Source organism: Poromitra crassiceps (genome assembly GCF_964638095.1).
Source record: "Poromitra crassiceps genome assembly, chromosome: 23".
Taxonomy (NCBI): domain Eukaryota; kingdom Metazoa; phylum Chordata; class Actinopteri; order Beryciformes; family Melamphaidae; genus Poromitra; species Poromitra crassiceps.
The window spans coordinates 17,064,858-17,084,882 of record NC_139639.1 but is presented as its reverse complement, the minus strand read 5'-3'; the positions used below and the strand labels follow the sequence as shown (position 1 = coordinate 17,084,882).

At 41.9% G+C, this 20,025-nt stretch overlaps 1 protein-coding gene and 1 pseudogene across 2 annotated transcripts; both read left to right on the top strand.

Moving 5' to 3' along the window:
- The first annotated feature begins 220 nt into the window (after positions 1-220).
- LOC310797007 (ATP-dependent RNA helicase DDX19A) lies at positions 221-9,833 on the top strand. The gene is made up of 10 exons (XM_083659280.1): positions 221-320; positions 483-618; positions 1,562-1,654; positions 2,542-2,644; positions 3,211-3,325; positions 4,579-4,756; positions 5,055-5,292; positions 5,485-5,647; positions 7,069-7,260; positions 7,538-9,833. The coding sequence occupies exons 2-10, from the start codon at positions 539-541 to the stop codon at positions 7,597-7,599; spliced, it is 1,224 nt and encodes a 407-aa protein (XP_083515406.1). The 5' UTR covers positions 221-320; positions 483-538; the 3' UTR covers positions 7,600-9,833.
- Positions 9,711-19,669, top strand: LOC310796788 (annexin A13-like; annotated as a pseudogene). The gene is made up of 7 exons: positions 9,711-9,747; positions 16,019-16,100; positions 17,656-17,709; positions 18,521-18,622; positions 18,780-18,863; positions 19,055-19,167; positions 19,550-19,669. The product of its transcript is annotated as an annexin A13-like (transcript).
- The last annotated feature ends 356 nt before the right edge of the window (positions 19,670-20,025 follow it).

The window sequence follows — 20,025 nt, the reverse complement described above, 5'->3', positions numbered from 1 at the left end:
AAGGACGATACAGAGCCTCATCTGGGCACTCGGACATGTCTCTGTAATGTTAACCTTTCGTATCTCGCTCTTTACAGATTGGTAGCCTGCAAATCAAAGACAAACCAGAAGAAAATGGTAAGTGCGCAAGGCCAGATTAATTATAAAATGTAATGGTCAGAAAACCTGTAATCAAAATAAGGATCATAGTTTATATGTTACTATTCATATTGCAGGCACCACCACAAACTCAACAGATGCAACCAGTGCACCTACACCTGCACCTGCAAAGACGGAAGGAGGAGGAGGAGACAACAAGACTTCAGAAGAGGATGACAAAGGTGGGCAGTGTGTTTGTGACTGTTTACAGTTTCAGTTTCTTATCTAATGTTACATGAATGCTTAGCCCACATTTCCATCCCCTGGTGGCAAACTTGGCTGTATTATTTGTTTCTTTGAGTTGTTCTCAGTCTTGTTGACTACAAAATGACTTGTTTTCCCAGATGACAAAGCGGCCCAGTCACTGTTAAACAAGTTGATCCGCAGTAATCTTGTAAATATGACCAATCAAGTAGAAGTTCTTCAGAAGGATCCAAACTCTCCACTCTACTCTGTCAAGTCCTTTGAGGAATTGCGACTGTGAGTAACTCTACTGTCCATCTATCCACCCCCCTTTTGATGCCTGGTATTAACTGGTATCTTTAATCACGTGATGGTTCTGTGACATCATGATTCCAGAAGAATACTTCCATTCATATTCTGCAATGAGATTTTGATTATTAGCCATTATCTATCTATCTATCTATCTATCTATCTATCTATCTATCTATCTATCTATCTATCTATCATATCTATACATTTGGCAATGTGGACTCTGTCTGTTCAGTTTCAAGGATTTTGTCCGTCCACAGCTATGCCGTTTTATGTGCGATCGGGCTGAAACTTTCAGGGGTTGTTAACAACACCCGTCTGTCAGGGTGTCCTGACAGATTTTTTAATTAGGGCTGATTAATTGCCTTAATTGCCCTAACGCTGATTGCCATAAGGCTGAGGCTATAGTTCAGTGATGATGTCACTGATGACATCACTGATGATGTCATTGATGATGTCATCAGTGATGATGTCCATAGTTTCACCACTGGAAGGTTTGTGGTAAGTCTACATTGGGTTTTTACAACACTAGGCATCTCACCTATGCACAGCGGCTGAGCTGCGTATGCGAGCTGCAGGACAGGCGAGGAATCGATGCCTAGTATTGTAAACACCCAGTGTAGACGTAACACAAATCTTCCAGTGGTTCCTGGCTTAAAACTCTTTAGACAAGGGTTTTTGGAAATGTGATTGAGAATATGAACGGTTAAGTACTCTTCCGGAACTGCTATGTCACGGAACTGCCACTTGACTGTTGAGCTCTATTTTGCTTAGCATTAATGACATTTACATGTTATTAGAGTGAATTTTAGTATCACATACAGTTCCCATCCCTGTCAAAGTCACTGAACCCTACCTGCTCCATTATTGATACTACATTATTTGTCAGAATGTTTATTTGTGACATCTGACCATTTTGTCTTCTGTGCAGCAAACCTCAGCTGCTTCAGGGTGTTTACGGCATGGGTTTCAACCGACCCTCCAAAATCCAAGAGACTGCCTTACCTATGATGCTGGCAGAACCGTAAGTAATACACTCATACACTCTCTTCACTCATTGAAATCACTGTTCCTGAGTAGATGCTGTATAACTTGGCTTTGACATAGATAGCACAAGCACGGAATTGCGCAAAGCAAGACCGTTGTTTTCAATGAGGGGTGCGGCAGCGCTCTCCTAAACCGCTGTGCAGCCGAAAGCGGTGCACACCAGCTTGATTTTTTTTGCCAGGCTCTGTGGCGAATGTTCAGCTATGTTGAACTTTGACCCAAATAAGCTGATGTCTTCGAGGCACATACAATTGCATTCTGGAATTTACAGGAGCTACTAGGTTGTGCTGCTAGGTTCTGTCCCTGTCTGTCTGGCAGAAGTGCTAACCAGCTGGTTACTGAGCTAGCAGCTGCTCAGACGTTTGTGTCATCCACGTTTTATTTATCCTCACAAAAAGTGCTCCAGGCGCTTTTTCCACATACAAAAAACAATGCAGAAAAACAATGTGGACACACGCCATAAATGTATTATTTCTAAAAAAGTCCTTAATGTTTATTTTCTTGTCTTCATTCACTTTTCAAGTGAAATCATTGCTCAGTATTATCAAAATGGTCACCAACCAGTGTCCTTTTTTTTGGCTCACCTGCAAAGGGCTGGCAAAAAGAAAATAGCTGCTAAGAATGATTTTACCTGTCAAAATAGCTGATACATTGTCACTGAAATGTGTCACCCTACCTGTTTTCAGTGCAATTTCATTTACAGAATCAGGTACTGAGTGTTTATTTTGTAATGCCACAGAACACAATATAACCAAGTCTTTACCGGCCAGTTTGGTGGGTTAAAATTGTACCTGCGTTGGGTAGGCATTAATCAGCAACCCTTTTACCTCTTGTTCTGTCTTTCTAATGCCTTGTTCCCTCTAGTCCACAGAATCTGATTGCCCAGTCGCAATCAGGAACAGGGAAAACGGCTGCCTTTGTCCTGGCCATGCTCAGCCATGTAGACCCCAACCACAAATATCCCCAGGTTGGTTTCCACCTCCATCACTGCTCCTACTCGCTAGACAAGAATTTGAAAGGCACGGAAGTTTTTTTTTCATGATGGAATCTTTGAGCCCAGATCTTGGACTGGATGCACTTTGTAAACATTTTGGGAGGCCACAAGTTTCCATCATTTGAATCAGGGAAGGTGGTACTATCTGCCAATCAGGGACCACTGTTCATCATCATCATTATGTGAACGTAGTCTTGAAAAGTATTCCCTATTACTGAAACTATATACGGTACTGTATATCTGATGTTTACCATTGAGTTTATGGAAAACCATTCTTATTTTGGCACACAGCCACATGACATTTGAAAACAAATTCATGAAAAGTCAATAATATTGGAACTTGTAAGACAATTTCCCTTTTCCAAGCATTTGTCACACAAACGGTTTTCTACATTGTCTTTCACCTGGTGAAGGAAAACCAACTACAATTCAAGGAAGAAGAAATTCTTATTTGCAGTGATAATAACCAGGGAAAGTAAATAGCCAGGCAATATGCTTAGGCCTAAATGCATTTGAACCTCTTCCTCTCTTTCCATCAGTGCCTGTGTGTGTCACCCACCTATGAGCTGGCACTTCAGACTGGCAAGGTGATCGAGCAGATGGGCAAACACTACCCAGAGGTCAAACTGGTCTACGCCATCAGAGGAAACAAGCGTAAGGCTCCTCTGCTTTCTGCATTCCTACCTCTACTGCAGCGTAGGAGAGGGTGAAGTTGGGCTTTATATGACTACACACATTGCTTATCCGCTCATGCCCAGCAAAGCCACATTTTAGATTGATTTGTGATCATAATCACAATCACAATGTAATTGTTTGGCACTCAAAAAATAGGGTTTGTATTTCTGACCAAAAAGACTTGGAATACACAACAGTCATATTTGTGACTTCTAATCTCAGAAGTAGAAGCTTGTTGTGAGGAGGACTTGGAGGCAGCATCGGACACTGCTAATTATTTGAGAGAAGCACTCCCTATGAAATGAAAAGCACATTCTGGCAGCTATAGGAAGTAACTATTTTTTGACAAAGTGCTTTATGGAGTTAGACCTCAGAGCCTCATTTGAGTCTATTCCTTCCAGAATTCTTTAAAATTGGCCTAAATATCAAATTTTTGTGATCTTGATCTGATACTTTGCAAATGGAGTATTAATTAATACACAGGACAAGATGTTACTATCCCTTGTGCCAAAATCCGAGGAAAAACACATTTAGAAGCCCAATCCAGAATAAAACAAGCTAACAGGCTAACAAACTAATAAACAAGACACAAATCACCAGTTACCTACCCTAGCCAACAGCAGTATGAAGCATGTCATTGGGGTTTTCAAGTGGGCACCTTCCTTCACCGACGTTTGGTTAAGTTAGGCCCACGACACCTCAAGAAGGCTTAACGGTGTAATCCAGCGTCCTGGAAACACCCCCCTCCATGCTACCACCGCACAACTGCATATTACCTCACTATCTAAGCCTAGCTATCCAGGTCGATTCGGTATGACATTCCTGACTACACCACCACTGTCAATGATTCAGCCCTGTTGATGCGGACCGTTAATCATGACCACCAACAAACAATCCCTAACTACACCACCACTGTCAATGATTCAGCCCTGTTGATGCGGACCGTTAATCATGACCAACAAACAATCCCTAACTACACCACCACCGTCAATGATTCAGCCCTGTTGATGCGGACCGTTAATCATTGTACTGTTGCCATTTTCGTTGTACTTTTCAGTTAAATTGCAACTTAGCCTCTGAAAATCTGATGTAAAAATAGCCGTAGCAATTGTCAGAATCTCTGAAAATGTTATCATGTGATAGTTTTGTCCGTATTGCCCAGCCCACAATGACGGAAACACGTGTGCAGCTGAGAGATGATTTAGTGTGTTTGTCTCTTGTGCCTGCTCCAGTGCCGCGGGGCATACAGCTGCAGGAGCAGATAGTCATCGGCACACCTGGCACCATGCTGGACTGGTGCTCTAAGTTCAAGTTCATAGACCCCAAGAAGATCAATGTGTTTGTGCTGGACGAGGCTGACGTCATGATCGCCACACAGGGCCACCAGGACCAGAGTATCCGCATCCAGAGGTCAGAATACACACCTACATTCAGTGTGTTTACATGCACACTAATAAACGGATCATTATCTGATTTCTGGAGTTACCTGATTATTCAAGTGGTCATGTAAACAACATAGTTCCGATATGCTTTATTGGATAAAGGCCGTTATCTGATTATGAGAAATCCGATAAACACACCTAGCTTTTTGACAAATCATCCGTTTTTATTAATTTATCTCAATGTCCACTCACAGACTTTGAGGTGAGTTCCCGCTACTTACTAAAGTGCATGTGTTAAAACTTCCCCTCCCCCCTCTGCCACCCAGGATGCTGCCTAAAGCCTGCCAGATGCTGCTGTTCTCAGCCACCTTTGAAGAGTCTGTGTGGAGCTTTGCCCAGCGCATCGTGCCTGAGCCCAACATCATCAAGTTGAAGCGAGAGGAGGAGACGTTGGATACTATCAAACAGTACTATGTGTTGTGCAACTGCAAGGAGGAAAAGTTCCACGCCCTCTGCAACATCTACGGAGCTATCACCATCGCTCAGGCCATGATCTTCTGCCATGTGAGTCCACATAGATGGCCCAGGCTGCTCTTTTGACCAAAATGGTTGTCCATCAACTCAAGTCAGATTTCGAGTGTTTCCTCTGTGCTTTTTGTTCTGTTCAAGTCAAATCAAATGACTTGGCACTTGGTGGTGAAACGCTGGACTCATGAGTGAAGTTTTGTTGTTGAGCCTTTGATTTCTGTGCTCCAGACAAGGAAGACGGCAGGCTGGCTGGCAGGGGAGCTGTCCAGAGAGGGCCACCAGGTGGCGCTGCTCAGTGGAGAGATGCAGGTGGAGCAAAGGGCCGCTGTCATCGATCGCTTCAGGGAGGGCAAAGAGAAGGTCCTGGTCACCACAAATGTTTGTGCACGAGGTACGTACTGTGTGCAGGCAGGAGGGCCGAGTCAACATCATACCATCATATGACTGTTACATTTATTAACAAATGCCTTTCTAAAAAAAGCTCACGAACTTCTTCATGTGCAAGACAGTTGCAATTGTAGGGCAGGATTAGTGTGGCACAACATTTTGCATGGATTTAGAATTGGAACAAGTAGGGATGCACGACATTGCATTTTTTTCTCCCGATATGCCGATATTCTCTAACTCTTTTGGTTGATTGCCAATATACCGTGCACGCATTTTTCCACCTAATTTCAGAGACCATCAAGTCGTTCCTGTAGTCACTACAGGCCCATCACTATAAGAGTAGGCTGTGTACAGTAGGGTTGTCAAAAGTATCGATAGTATCGATCGAAGTCAATACTAAACATTTGAAACGGATACAATACTAATTTGCAACAGGTATCGATAAGTATCAATACTAAAAATTTGAAACGGATACAATACTCATTTGCAACTGTATCAATATCAACAGTGCTTTCTCTTAATAAAAAATCAAACATACCACTTATTTGTCCCTCCCTGTCATTGGTGGGTATCTTTTGCTTCAACAAGTTCAAAATATTCTGATAGGCTGATTAGAGCAGGTGTAATTTGCTGTGTTATGGTAGGCTGATGGCTAGATCAGGTGTAATCTGCTGTGTCAGGTCAGAGTTTTTAATGAGTTTTATCAGGCCTAGATTATGGAGAAGCATCCATCTATCTGTCCGTCCATCTCTCTTTGTTTATTTTTTTATGTCTCTTGATGAGTTGTTGTCCCGCCGCGTGGTATCGAAAATGGTATCGAGTATCGATATTTTCCTGGGTATCGTATCGAAGTAGAAATTCTAGTATTGTGACATCCCTAGTGTACAGTGTAGTGGAATTAAGACAGCCTACTCTTATTGTGATGGCCCACTGGCAGATACAGACATTTATATTGCTTTTCAAAATGCACACTACACATTCACTGGGCAAAATATGAAAACTCCTTCAGGTTATGTAAAACATGCCATATTATGTAAGATTTTCTGTCAAACAAAAGAGGTAAGACTCACCCTAATGTGTAACAGCCTGTTGGGCACATGGGAGGCTCAAGGAACAGAACAGAACATGAATTAAACTTTTTTCTTTTTTGGCAACACTATTTTGCAGCACTACATTTTGTAAAAACTAAAAATGATAATAATAATGCCATACATCTTCAAGGGATCTGACATTCACTGTACAAAAAGGAAAGAATGGTCCTGAATATGATATAAATTATCGTATTGCACATTACAAGGAAGCTTTGTTTATTTAATTGAATGCATTTGAGACTGGAAGGGAATTGAATATTGAAACACTATCACATTGCCAAATTGGATAGATGTGTGTGCCTAGTACAATAACTAATCCTTGTCTTGCATTCAGGTATTGATGTTGAGCAGGTTTCCGTGGTGATCAACTTTGACCTGCCAGTAGACAAGGATGGAAACCCAGACAACGAGACGTATCTGCACAGGATCGGCCGAACAGGACGATTTGGTAAAAGGGGGCTGGCCATCAACATGGTGGACAGCAAGTTCAGCATGAACATCCTCAACAGGATCCAGGAGCATTTCAGTAAGCCCAACAGCAGACACGCACGCATTCAATACAATACATGTTTCTTACTTGCGCATACAGGTTCAGATTTATAAGGCATGCTACTTTCGGTAGCGTGTCGATAAGCCCAAGAGCTTCTACAACTATGTTGACATTGTATGTCTTATTCTTTCTTCATTGTTTCAAAAACATTTGCTCATTTTGTGGAGATGTCTCTCAAAGTGACTAGTAACTTGTGTGACTAGTCAGCCATCTAATTGAACCATAATTAATTGTGGCCTCTCCCTCTCTACAGATAAGAAAATTGAAAAACTAGATACAGATGATCTGGATGAAATTGAGAAAATCTCCAGCTAAAGAGAACAAGGACGCCGACCCAACTCCCCCTTCCCTCCACCCTCTACAAGGACTGTACACTCCTACAGTGGTTTTTTTAGTGGTCAGAGAAAAAAGCAATGCCACAAACAATGCATATGTTTACATGTGGACATGCCTTTTCTTGGCCGGTTGTTTTTAAGTCTCTGGAACATACCCCGTTTCACTCTTTTTACTTCTCTAAATAAAAGTCTATACGTTTATCGCTGTGTATCGTGATGCTGTCAAAGCAGGCATAATCGGCTATGTACACACACATAGATATATAAACACTTTTTGGCGCTTGCTCAAATGGTGACAATGATACAAGCTGTTACTGTCCTCAGAGATTTTAATATTTCTGTTGAATATTAAGTTAATCACAAGAGCCAAAACCAGATAAGAACCATTCTTATGTGCCAGAAAGTTACTTGTTTTGAAGAATAGGAATACTATAATTGAAATGTAACGATATCATCCAAGCTATTCATAGCATTTATTGTGCTCTGTGGTGAGTGACCAGCAAAACGTATGAGTACAAAGGGTGAAGTTGGGGTATGCTGTAGCAAGTGGTAGTTTTAATCAATATTACATTGTTGGGATGGTGATGGTTGGGGTTTTAAGGGTCTATGCAAACTTATCAACCTGTGATGGCTATTATCAAATACTATCAACCTTTATTCACAATGACAGACTGAAAAGAAAATCCTCAGATAACCTCAGTTTTAGCATCAGGGCTTGTAGTCAAATGCCAAATAGGCTTCCTAGAGTAATAGACTACTAATACCAAGTCATTGACATTTTAAGTATTCCTGCGTTCACTCAGTTGTTGGTTGCCAACCACGCATCATATTATGGCCGTAGGTGGCACTACTGAGCAGTAATCATGTGTCTTTTGTCATTGTTGCCGTCTCCCAAACCCACATTTTATTCAAAACACAGCCGTTAAGGTGTGTGATCCAATTCCCTTGTGTGTCATTGTCACGCACAATCTTTTGAGTCAGGGTCTCCAGTTTGACTTCTGTTCAGCTACATTATATCTTTTGAATCAGGGTCTCCAGTTTGACTTCTGTTCAGCTACATTATATCTTTTGAATCAGGGTCTCTAGTTTGACTTATGTTCAGCTACATTATTCACCCAGGCTGTGCCGTCAGGATTGTGCGGTGAAAAATTACACAATGCCTTCCTCAAGTGCATTATATATTTATATATATATGATTTTTATTATTGACATTCAAAGACATTGGGCTTAATATTCTGACGAACACTTGAAATTTTCATCATATATTGAATTATGGACGTCTTTAGGATGTGTGAATGATCTATCTTCTTGAAACCAAATGCTGATTTGACTTCAGGACTATCGGACCTATGCCAAACAGATTCACTGTTACTCCAACATGGTTACATGGATAGAAAACGTGTACATGTGTGCATATTTAAAACATTAGGTCAAAGAAATGTGTGGCTGAATGTCTGTCACTTCTAAGAAGTGCAAAAAAACAAAACAAAAAAACATTCCTGTTGAGGTTCAATTTTGATGAGATGCAGCACTTCATGATCACAGAGAGCCTAAACCAGTGAATGTGGTGAAGGAAGTGTGATGGTTAGGCTAGTGCATTTGATTACTGCACTGAAGCATTAAGGGCAACGATCGGTCAATCCGAACCTTCTACAAAACTCATCTGGCTCCCACTGGCATCTAGTAGCCTGCTAGTGCTATTCAGGGTTAATGAACTGATGACTTGCTGAACATCATAATGAATGGACGTATGCAGCCAAGAGTGTGCTGAAAAATGAACATGTCTGTGAAGTCTTTGGAGTAAAGAAGCAGTGTATGCAATTTCATTTGGACATTCGGATGTAGCCTATACTTTGATCAGTGGGAGTGTATTCTGAGTGCACTTTGTTGAACCATAATGTAATACCACTGTGTGAGACGGCCATGGACTCTCACACAGCAGCTTTGGCTACAGGATTTAACGCTCCTCTCCACATGTTGTATACCTTGTTCGATAATTGTCAAATCCTACCAAAAAAACAGTTCATAAATGTATACATAGGCATACATATTGCCTAACCAGGTTTATAAAGCAAGTTGTCTTGATGTAACATGGTGTTGCGTAGACACGACAGGCTCAAGGTGTGTGGTACACTGTAGCTGAGCTCCCTTTCATGGACACAGTTATGTATTTCTGAATATGTTTAATTAAAATAACACAGTTGTTCATCTGTGCTTAGTGTACTCCGTCTTAATGCTTATTTGAATATTCCATGTATGCTGAGATAGAGCCATGAAATATATATATATATGTATGTATGTATACAATGACGACTTTGAAAGGCTGAGGCACTGGCTCCCATGGGATGTTGCAGGCCTCACACAACCTCACTTTGCATCCGGGACAGAAAAAAAAGATACATGAATCATTGACATATATAAGATACATATGAATATAAAATGTTTATTACATTCATACAATAGCATGAATGAACACTGTTTATGTAGGACTAGTCCTCTGGGTTTCCACTGGAGGGAAGTTGCCCCTCTGAGGTCTGCTGTGAAGGCTGTAGATCTGGGGAGGAAGATGGAGACAACCGTCATGTCTACAGCATAAAGGTGTGGACTAACTACATCATAACTACAGGCAGCTGACAATCGCCACTTTGTGAATTTTCAAAGTGACATGAGGCAACTTAACTGTTTGAAAGTTGAAATAATGGGTGCCTGAACTGGAAGGGGATTTTAATCTGTCAAGGGCAAGTGTCTCAAAAATCATGACAACATATCCCAAACAGGGAATAATACATGGACGCTTGAGGTGATGGTTACTAAACACCACAGAACTGCAGTCTTAAATACTGCATTGAATCATTGAATCAACACTTCTCTGACAGCAGAAGTGCATTATGAGCTTCACAATCTTTATGTCTGGAAATACATAAAAAATTAGCACATCTATCTATCTGAGCTAGGGCTCTGTTTGTTTGTCTGTTTGTCTGTCCGTCCCACTGATGACATCATCTCGAGCAATTGTGATGTCATCAGTGATGTCACTCGAGCAATTGTCATCAGTGATGTCATAAATCCTTCCTGGCTCACCCTATATAAGTGGAAGCAGTGTGTCTTTTTACACGCAAGCAGCCAGTCCCATAAAACACCACCAGCAAGCATCCAGTCTGTCCATAAGACGAAAAAGCAGCTCCTGCTGGTACATCAGTTGTGTGACCCCACAGACAAAAATCAACCACATCACAGAAGAACCCATTTGAACAGATCATATCAACACCGGCAGAATCAACAAGCAGACAGTCTCCACCACACAGTAAAGACAAGACAAACGCAGCCTAGCTATCATGGCGATGTCCGTGGTCCCCGCGCATGGCTTCAATAAATCCACAACGCAATATTTTCTACTTTAGCGCCATGCATATGGGCCACCTACATCTCCATGGCCACCAGGTCCACAGCTGAAGATGCCAATTGTTCAAAAGGCAGAGTATGAGCCTTCCATCTCTGAGCTACTTTTTTTTTGGCATCCCAAATTCTAAATGTTATCCTTTTCCTTTGTTATTGTCATCTATAGTGGTTATTTGCATAACACACAATTTGATTAGGAAATTATTGTATCTATTTAAATATGTCCTTTAATAAAAATAAAAGATAACCAAATTTGTAACTTATTTGACAAAGTAACTAGTATAATATTACTGAAATCCTATTGGTAATAAGTACTGAGTTACTGCTAAAGGTAATATAATATTACATGTAATATGTTACTTTTGTAATGAGTTACCCCCAACACTGGCCTGAAGGCATTCATTTGTTTCTGACTCTGGGAGACACACATTTAGGCTATTCTATGTGATCTCCTTTTGATAACTAATTGAATATTCTTTCACTTCCATTCACTGGGCCTGCTCTGAAAACTGGTTGGAGCCTGGGGGAGCTTTGTTGAACTTGTTTCTAGTACATTGTTTCCATTTTGACAAAAGCTTTTACCACAAAAACCTTTACCACAAATTGCAATTCAATGTTTACTTTACTGTGTGTGTATTATCATGTGTCTGTTATTTATGACAAAAAAAATTACCACAGACTGAGCAATTAAATTGTTTCTTACCTGTGTGGATTATCATCCATTATCATCTTCAAGCGTCCTTTACGACCAAAACCTTTACCACAGACTGAGCAATTAAATTGTGTCTTCCCAAGAACTTCACTGTTTTTCTGAGTCTAAACCATTCGTCTAAACCTGACTGAAGTTCACTGTGTGGATTATCATTTGTCTTTTCAAGTTTCCTTTTTGAACAAAACATTTACCACAGATTGAGCAAATAAATTGTCTCTCACCTGTGTGGATTATCATGTGTATATAAAAAGTAGAGCGCGCACATCCACTCAAAATGCAGGTGCAGGACAAAAGCAATGAAACATATAAAAAGAAATAAAAATAAATAGAGTCTGCACACTGCTCTCTTTGGAGAAAGAGATTATCATGTGTGCCTTAAAGTGTCCTTCACGACCAAAACCTTTAGATGGAGATGGAGCACTTAAATTGTTTCTCACCTGTGTGGACTATCATGTGTCTTTTATCATGAAAAGCTTTATCACAGACTGAGCAAATAAATTGTTTCTCACCTGTGTGGATTATCATATGTGCCTTCAAGTTTCCTTTACGAGCAAAACCTTTACCACAGATTGAGCAATTAAATTGTTTCTCACTCGTGTGGACTATCATGTGTGCCTTCAATTGTCCTTTATGACCAAAACCTTTACCACAGACTGAGCAACTAAACCGTGTCTTCCCAAGAACTGTTTTTCTGTCTAAACCTGACTGAGGTTCATTAGTTTCCACCCATTCGTCATCACGGTCTTCAGTCTCAGGTTCAGAAGAGTCTTCAGTCTTTTCATCACTAGTTGGTTGTAAATGACTACCGTAGCTGGATCTAAGTTTCTGGCTGGTTCTGATACTCCACAGTCCTCTCCATCTTCTGTTTTCATCTTTTCAGTTGAGCTGCTAGCTAGATGCTCTGCCTCTCGGTTCTCCTCAGTTTGGCTTTGATAAAGCTGTGAGGACTGAGGTTTCTCTTCCTCATATTCACTCTTCACAGGGACAGCAGTGAGTGGGAACTTGATATCAGCCTCCAGCTGACTGGTCCAGTTTATCATAAGAAATGGTCTATACAGCAATTGCATATATACAGAATGGCAGCACTCACAATCTAGTTTAGAGTTCATTTAATGACGCACAGCAGTATAATACAGACGTTTCAGCCTAATGAGGCTTTCTTCAGTGTGAAATTATATTACAGGGGGAGCCCAGTTTATCATAGCCTACTGTGTTTCCAATGCACTGCTTTCATTTCCACGTGCGTGTGCATAGGTGTGCTTTAACAGTAAATTCGGCTTGACACTAGCTGTTCAAAAATAACTGTGATGTTTGATTGTGTTTAACTTTGGCATGTGATGACCCCTCACCCCTCCCAGCACAACCTCTGTGGTTCAACGAATAAGCCGTAGTGGATGCCTTGACACGCATCACACTAACAGCACAGCATGACACAAAACTTTCACTTGACATAATCACTGGAAATTCAAGTCTGCAGTATCATGGGCAACGTGCAGGTAAGAAAGATGACTTCTCTAGCAATTCAATTGTAGCAATTCAAAGAGAATGATTAACCATATGAAAACTCACTAGAATATACATTAACTGTAATATTCCTGACTGTAGTATTCAAAGTGTCGAGTCAGAGGAGAAATATAAAACATCATCAAGAAAGATATAAGTCACTTAGAGTCAACACTGACTGAATACCACCGACACGCTGTAAGCCCAAACAGGAATGTTATAAACATTTTATTGTAATTTTTCATCTGGGAACACACGCAAAAACAAGACTTAGTTGTGTTGTTTTTTTGTGAAAACGGCTGTGCCTCTAGTCAGTGTGCAGTCGTCTTCAGTGAGGGGAGTTGGAATGTCAGGGCCGAGGAGGCAGCAGCAGCCATGTGGAATGTGTCCTCTGTGTCGCTGATCAATAAGGCCGCATTGTGTTCGATGTAGAGAGGAGGGGAGGCTGCATGCCGTGCAGCTTTAGATGTAGAGAGGAGGGGAGGCTGCATGCCGTGCAGCTTTAGATGTAGAGAGGAGGGGAGGCTGCATGCCGTGCAGCTCCTGTCAGAGAATTGACTTCTTTGATTCGCTTGCAACACATAACCTTGCATAGTTTTGTCTAGCAGTGGTAAATAAAAGGGTAGGCCTATGAATTAAATCATTGATCATCATACTGTAAGGTCAAACAACCACCAATATAACAAAAATCTATTACATTTTCAGAAATTATACTTTTTAAGGCTTTATCCTATTACAATGTACATCCGTTTGATATCCTACATTACAAGATGCAAAGTATTAATTTACATTAGAAGCCTATAAAAGTGGTGAACTATTTTGCATACAAAAAAACATGGGCAATCATCAGAGTTTAGGAGGCATTACCTTCTATTATGTTCCTAGCAATTGTGTAAACATTTATTTGCTTGATTTGAGTTATTTAATGCATTTTCAATATGTTAATGCCCTGTCACTATTTCTTCCCTAGCCCACCATTGTCCCATATATGACAACTTAGATGTTACAGCCGACATCAAGAACATTAGCAAAGCTTGTGAAGGTTTAGGTAAGTTTGTTTATTCATTTTTTCATCTATATGTGGATGTTTTCCTACATTCATTCTTACAAACATTCTGCTCCTTTCCCCACCTCTCCTTCTCCGTTCTCTCCTCCCCCACACTCCCATTCTCTCCCCACCTCCTCCCTCCCCCTGCTCTCTTCTCCCCCACATCCCCCCGCTCTCCCTCCCCCTCCCCTCTCCTCCTCTCTCCCCTTTCCCCCTTCCCCTGCTCCTTCCCCACCTCCTATACTCCCCAATATTTCCCAATCCCTCCCCACCCCATCACTCTCTCACATTCCCCCTGCTCTCCTCCCTTCTCCTGCTCTCTCCTCCGCTCTCTCCTATATTTCTATATTTTCTATATTTCTCTATCAATTGTTCAATGTGTTATCATTATTCTGTAATTTGCTACTGTTGTGTCAGCTAGAATTAGCTAGACATATTTTCTGTGAAGCCCTCTGGGACATGCTTGTGAAATAGGGCTATACAAATAAACTTGACTTGACTTGACTTGAAGCCTATCTGGAAGTGCTAAAATATAATAGTCGAGCTATTGATTTAACCACTCATGTGATCAAGGGATCCATTTTGTTCACCAAATGTTGACTGTGATGCAGTCACCCATTAGAAGACAAAACACAGTCAATCAATCCACCTCCATAGCTTCCCTCAATCAAAGTAGTATCCCCAAACCCAAATGGTATTTTGTATCAAAACTCCGAGTCAATGATTTGAACACTTTTATTTTATATACGCGCGCTCGATTTCTAGGGTGGAGACTCAGGAGACGTTGTGACACAAAACGTGACCAAATAGAGTTTGCCTTGCTGGTCAATTTACAACTTAAGTTATTCTTCAGAGTCAAACTCATTGTGAATCTTCAAATGGCCCACTGTACCTGCTGGGGAGACATGAGGGCAGCTGCTCATCTTCAACAGTTTCAGGGTGTCACTGTTGTTGGCCACCAGCACCTTTAGAGATAGCCTGGGTAAACCCAGCCCCCACGTGACCTGCTCTCAGAGTTCTCAGTCACTAGTGACTGAGAACCAGAGGTCTGAGAGCAGGTCACGTGGGGGCTGTGTTTACCCAGGCTACTTTAGAGATGGGTCATCCACTGGCGTGTCATCCAGGGCCAGCAGGAGTTCATCACTCAGGAGGTGGTAGTTCAATGCCAGCTCTTTCAGCCCGTGACACTGGTCTGCCACACACAGAATCCCTGCAAATATGGACAGAATTCATCAGCAAACTCAATTTTTATTTTCAAATTTAACAAGTTATAATAAAGGCCAAGAATTCTGGAAGACATGTAATGTTAACCAATGTAAAACAACAACAACAACAAACAAGCCCCACTCTGTTTGCCAAACAGCAGTTGAATCAGCAGTCATTACTACAGCAGGTCATTAAAAATGGTTCCAGGGAAATGTATGGTAAGCAGGAGAAACAGGGCAGTCGGTCATTCATAAATGCCATAATGAAATGACACCATTTCATATTAGCAGATGAGAAAATGACATACCTTAAATAAGCCATTGAATGGAAAACTTTTGTCTTGTGACTTGATATTAACAGATTTAAAATCTGTTAATATAACTTTGCCACTGCTTAAAATTCTGTCAGCAACAAATTTGCCTGGAGGACAAAAGTTATTTCGAGCAATAGATTGAAAGGATTTGAGCACAAATGTTGTGTAAGATGGTAAGACTTTAAAAGGGCCAAAGCTCTTCCCTCTTATTCTTATAGTGAATGACAGTGATCTGGAGGCAGACTTATTGAGGATGACACCAGCGGAGAACTGAGAAACCTGTTGATCTCACTACTGCAGGTTAAACACCTGCTTTATTTTTGCTTTATTTAGCCAGGAAAGTGACTCCTAGCAGACATATAGGAGAGCAGTTACAGGGAAAGGAGCGTTACACACTTGCACAGCATTACCACAGTCTCTATGTTTGAAAGTGGTAAAGTTGAAAGTCTTGTCTTCCTCTGAAAGGTGTTTTAACCGCACTACACTTGTGAATCACCCTGGGACACTGGTCACACATCACATCATTGTTTGTCGTGCTCTGGCCTCTGTGGCATTCCTGGCTCTCTCAGCACTCCCACTCTTGCCCACTTCCCCTCTCCTTTCCTTCTCCTAGAGTTTAAGACAAACAACAGTGTCGCCCTTGTGACTCATATCCTACTGCAATCCTCATCCCAAAGACCTGCAACTCCAATTGCCCCAAAATGTTTCAAATGTGTACCAGATGATCGTTATCCCGTTAAATGCGGGAGATTATTTTCGTAATCCATCTCTTTGACCTTTCTCCCATTCTGTAAATCTCTTCCCCTCCCTCTTCCCTCACTTCCTCCTCTATCCATAATTTTATACCTCTGTTCCACCTCCTCCCATATCTCTCTCCTGTATCCCTCTGTTCTATCTCACACAGGCTCCGCCCCCTATCAGGGCATCCAAATGCTTCAGCCACTCTAAGTGCCCCACTGAAGAAATTAGCATGCCCATACTCAGCCAATCAGGATGAGCCTATTCCACCTGATTGCACTGCGGCCTCTAAATAGGCGGTGGTCTCACTCACCGCCATTCAATTTGTTGTTGTTGTTGCTTTTTCATCTGATAAAATACAACAATTTAATAATAACAAATGAGACACAAAACTGCTCAACATTTATTTAACACGAATGTTATTGTCTGCATTGTCTCTGCTTGCTTTAAGTAGATCTGCACTCTGTCTGCAGTGCACTTACTAAAAGAATAAAACAAAGTTTTTTTTCTATCAAATAAATGAATGTCCACTGGGCTCGAAACTAACCTTTTCACCACCTTCCCAAAACTGTCCTGAAGCATTTTGTATGTTTGATTATGTTTGTTGATGTTTGTTGACAGACTCAGTTATAAGCCAAATAGCCAGAGGCAGTCCTCGACATTTAAACCAGAAAGATGTGAGATAATCTATTTTTTTCTGGAATGCTGAAAGCACAACCGACAATCATCGGGCTCTGCCCCTTGAACCATTTGGATGCCCTGCTAAGGTGTGGAGCCTGTGTGAAATAGAACGAGTACAAATTGTAACTCTAGTTCAATGATCACAGGCTGAGGCTAAGCCCATTCGCCCTGTAGCTCCACAAGTTGCTGAAGAGCTTCGGTTTATTATATATTGTCCATGGTAGCAGTGAGTGAGATGGGCGCCTATTTATAGGGCGCAGTCCCATTGGGTTGAATAGGCTCATCCTGATTGGCTGAGTACGTGCATGCAAATTCTAGTTAGTGTGCTGGAGCACTTAGATAAGTGCTGAAGCATTTTGATGCTCTGCTAAAGGGCTCCGCCTGTGATCATGGAACTAGAGTTACAATACATACAGTAACTATTGTTTTCCTCCAGGCAAGCAGGGATGAGGGCGACGAGGTGGTCTCGGATCCCACGTCTCCGTTTGAGGTGAGCTCTCCTGGATAAAGTCTGCCCTAATTCTCTTAAATCACAGCCCCCTATTCCTAGAATGCCTTAGGATGCAAGTAGGACGGCACGGTGGCTGAGTGGTTAACACTGTTGCCTCACAGCAAGAAGATCCCGGGTTCGAACCCCGGTCCGTCCCAGGTCCTTTCTGTGTGGAGTTTGCATGTTCTCCCCGTGTCCGTGTGGGTTTTCTCCGGGTGCTCCGGTTTCCTCCCACCATCAAAGAAAGGCATGTAAGGGTTAATACTCCTGTCAGTGCCCCTGGCCAAGGTACTGGCAAAAGAACTGGAGTTGGTCCCCGGGCGCTGCACAGTGGCTGCCCACTGCTCCTAGTTCTAGGAAGGTTCCTAGTAGAGGATGGGTCAAATGCAGAGGATGAATTTCCCCAAGGGGATAAATAAAGGATAACTTAACTTAACTTAAGTGCTGATCAGCTAAAGTGTGAAGATACCAATGTGTCCAGAAATAGTGAAGTAGTAAAAGTCTGCTAAATACAAGTTGAATTACTTTTATTGGTTAGATGATGCTCAAGAAAGAACAGACATGACTTGCGGGGGATTTTTTTTAGCACACTATGATGAGGTTTGATAGCACACAGAGTGAAGTGTCTAATCCCTGACTGATTCACTCAGCAAATGAGCCTGATTGTGACCCAAAGATCAGAGGCTGTGAGGATTTTAATTGGATGAGAGACTGAATGTAGGCTAACTGGTTGCACCAGGCTGGAGAGGGGATGGACTGTACACACAAATTGGCATTATTTATTTTTTGTGTGTACCTACTTACTTACCAGGCAGGAGAAGGCAGGTTTGGCACAGACGAGTCGACCTTCAGCTACATCCTGACGCACAGGAACTACCTGCAGCTCCAGGCCACCTTTAAGGTCTATGAGTCGGTATGTAGTGGCACTTTTCAACTGTTTCCACTATTAGTATTAGTAATACCTGCCGTTCTTGTGGTGGGGGAGGATGGTACGTTTTTGCTGTTTGAAGGAACTATTTTCTCAACTCTGTGGATGTTATGGATTTTTGGATTCATTTATTGTTCTCCAGGTTTCAGGAACAGACATCTTGGACGAGGCAACGACATTGACAACGAGGCCACAGGAACCATAAAGGAGTGCTACATCACTCTGGGTAGGTTGGGAAGGGATAGTTTAGTGTTATCAAATGAGTTATGAATTCATTTTATAATGCATGCTTCCTTTGTGTGCGTGTGTGTGTGTGTATGTGTATGAATTCATTTTATAATGCATGCTTCCTTTGTGTGTGTGTGTGTGTGTGTGCGTGTGCGTGTGTGCGTGCATGCTTGCGTGTCTTCCATATAGTGAGGTGTGCTAAGAACCCCCAGCTGTATTTTGCCCGACAACTCAATGCCGCCTTGAAGGGAGCGGGCACTGATGAGGACACACTCATTCGCATCATCGTAGGACGCTCTGAGGCAAGTGTGTGTGATATTTTATACTGCTATTCACTGATTAATATCTCAGTCATTCAGTTAAATGACTTGTACTTTGTATCTGCATGAAGTAATGATTACTCTATTATGTATTTTTTTCCAAGTATGCAAACAGCCATACACATCAAAAGGTCACTGATCATAACAATGCTGTCGAGTGAAAACCTTGAGGGAAAAACATGTTTCCTGATTAACGCCTGCTATACATTTTTGTAAATTAATCACCATTTTGGGGTTTTACGGCGTTTGCATCTGGAAATTTGCTTGGGATCCATGTAAACCTCCAGTTCAAAAAAAAAAAACATAAAGCAAACAGAGGTGTGAGATTCTCTCATGACGGCGGCTTCATGTTGTTGACCGGCAGATTGACCTGGAGACGGTGAAGGACATGTACCTGGAGAAGTACGACGTTCCCCTCAGAGAAGCTCTGGATTCCGAGTGCGGTGGAGACTTCAAACGCCTCCTGCTGCAGATCCTGCACTAAGCCCTCGCTCATCCCCCACCTCCACCCGGCCTTATCTAACCTCCATACCTCCAGCCTCTCCTCCTCTGTACTCACTCTTCCTCTCCTCTCACTCCTCCTCCTCTTCACTCGTTCACTTTGTCCATGAAGAAAATGAGAAGGCTGCTGCTGCTCCCAATTCACACAGCTTTTTACTATTGCCGCTTCATCCATCCATCTCTCTCTCGCTCATCCTTCTCTCTGTGCATCTCTGCGTTGCGCGCTGAGATTAAATGGCAGCAGTGGTGTTTTCCCGTTTATTGTAGTGGGTATACTATAAGTTTTGACTTCAGCTTGGAGTGAGATTTATTTATAAGCAGTCGGGGGGGGGGGGGGCA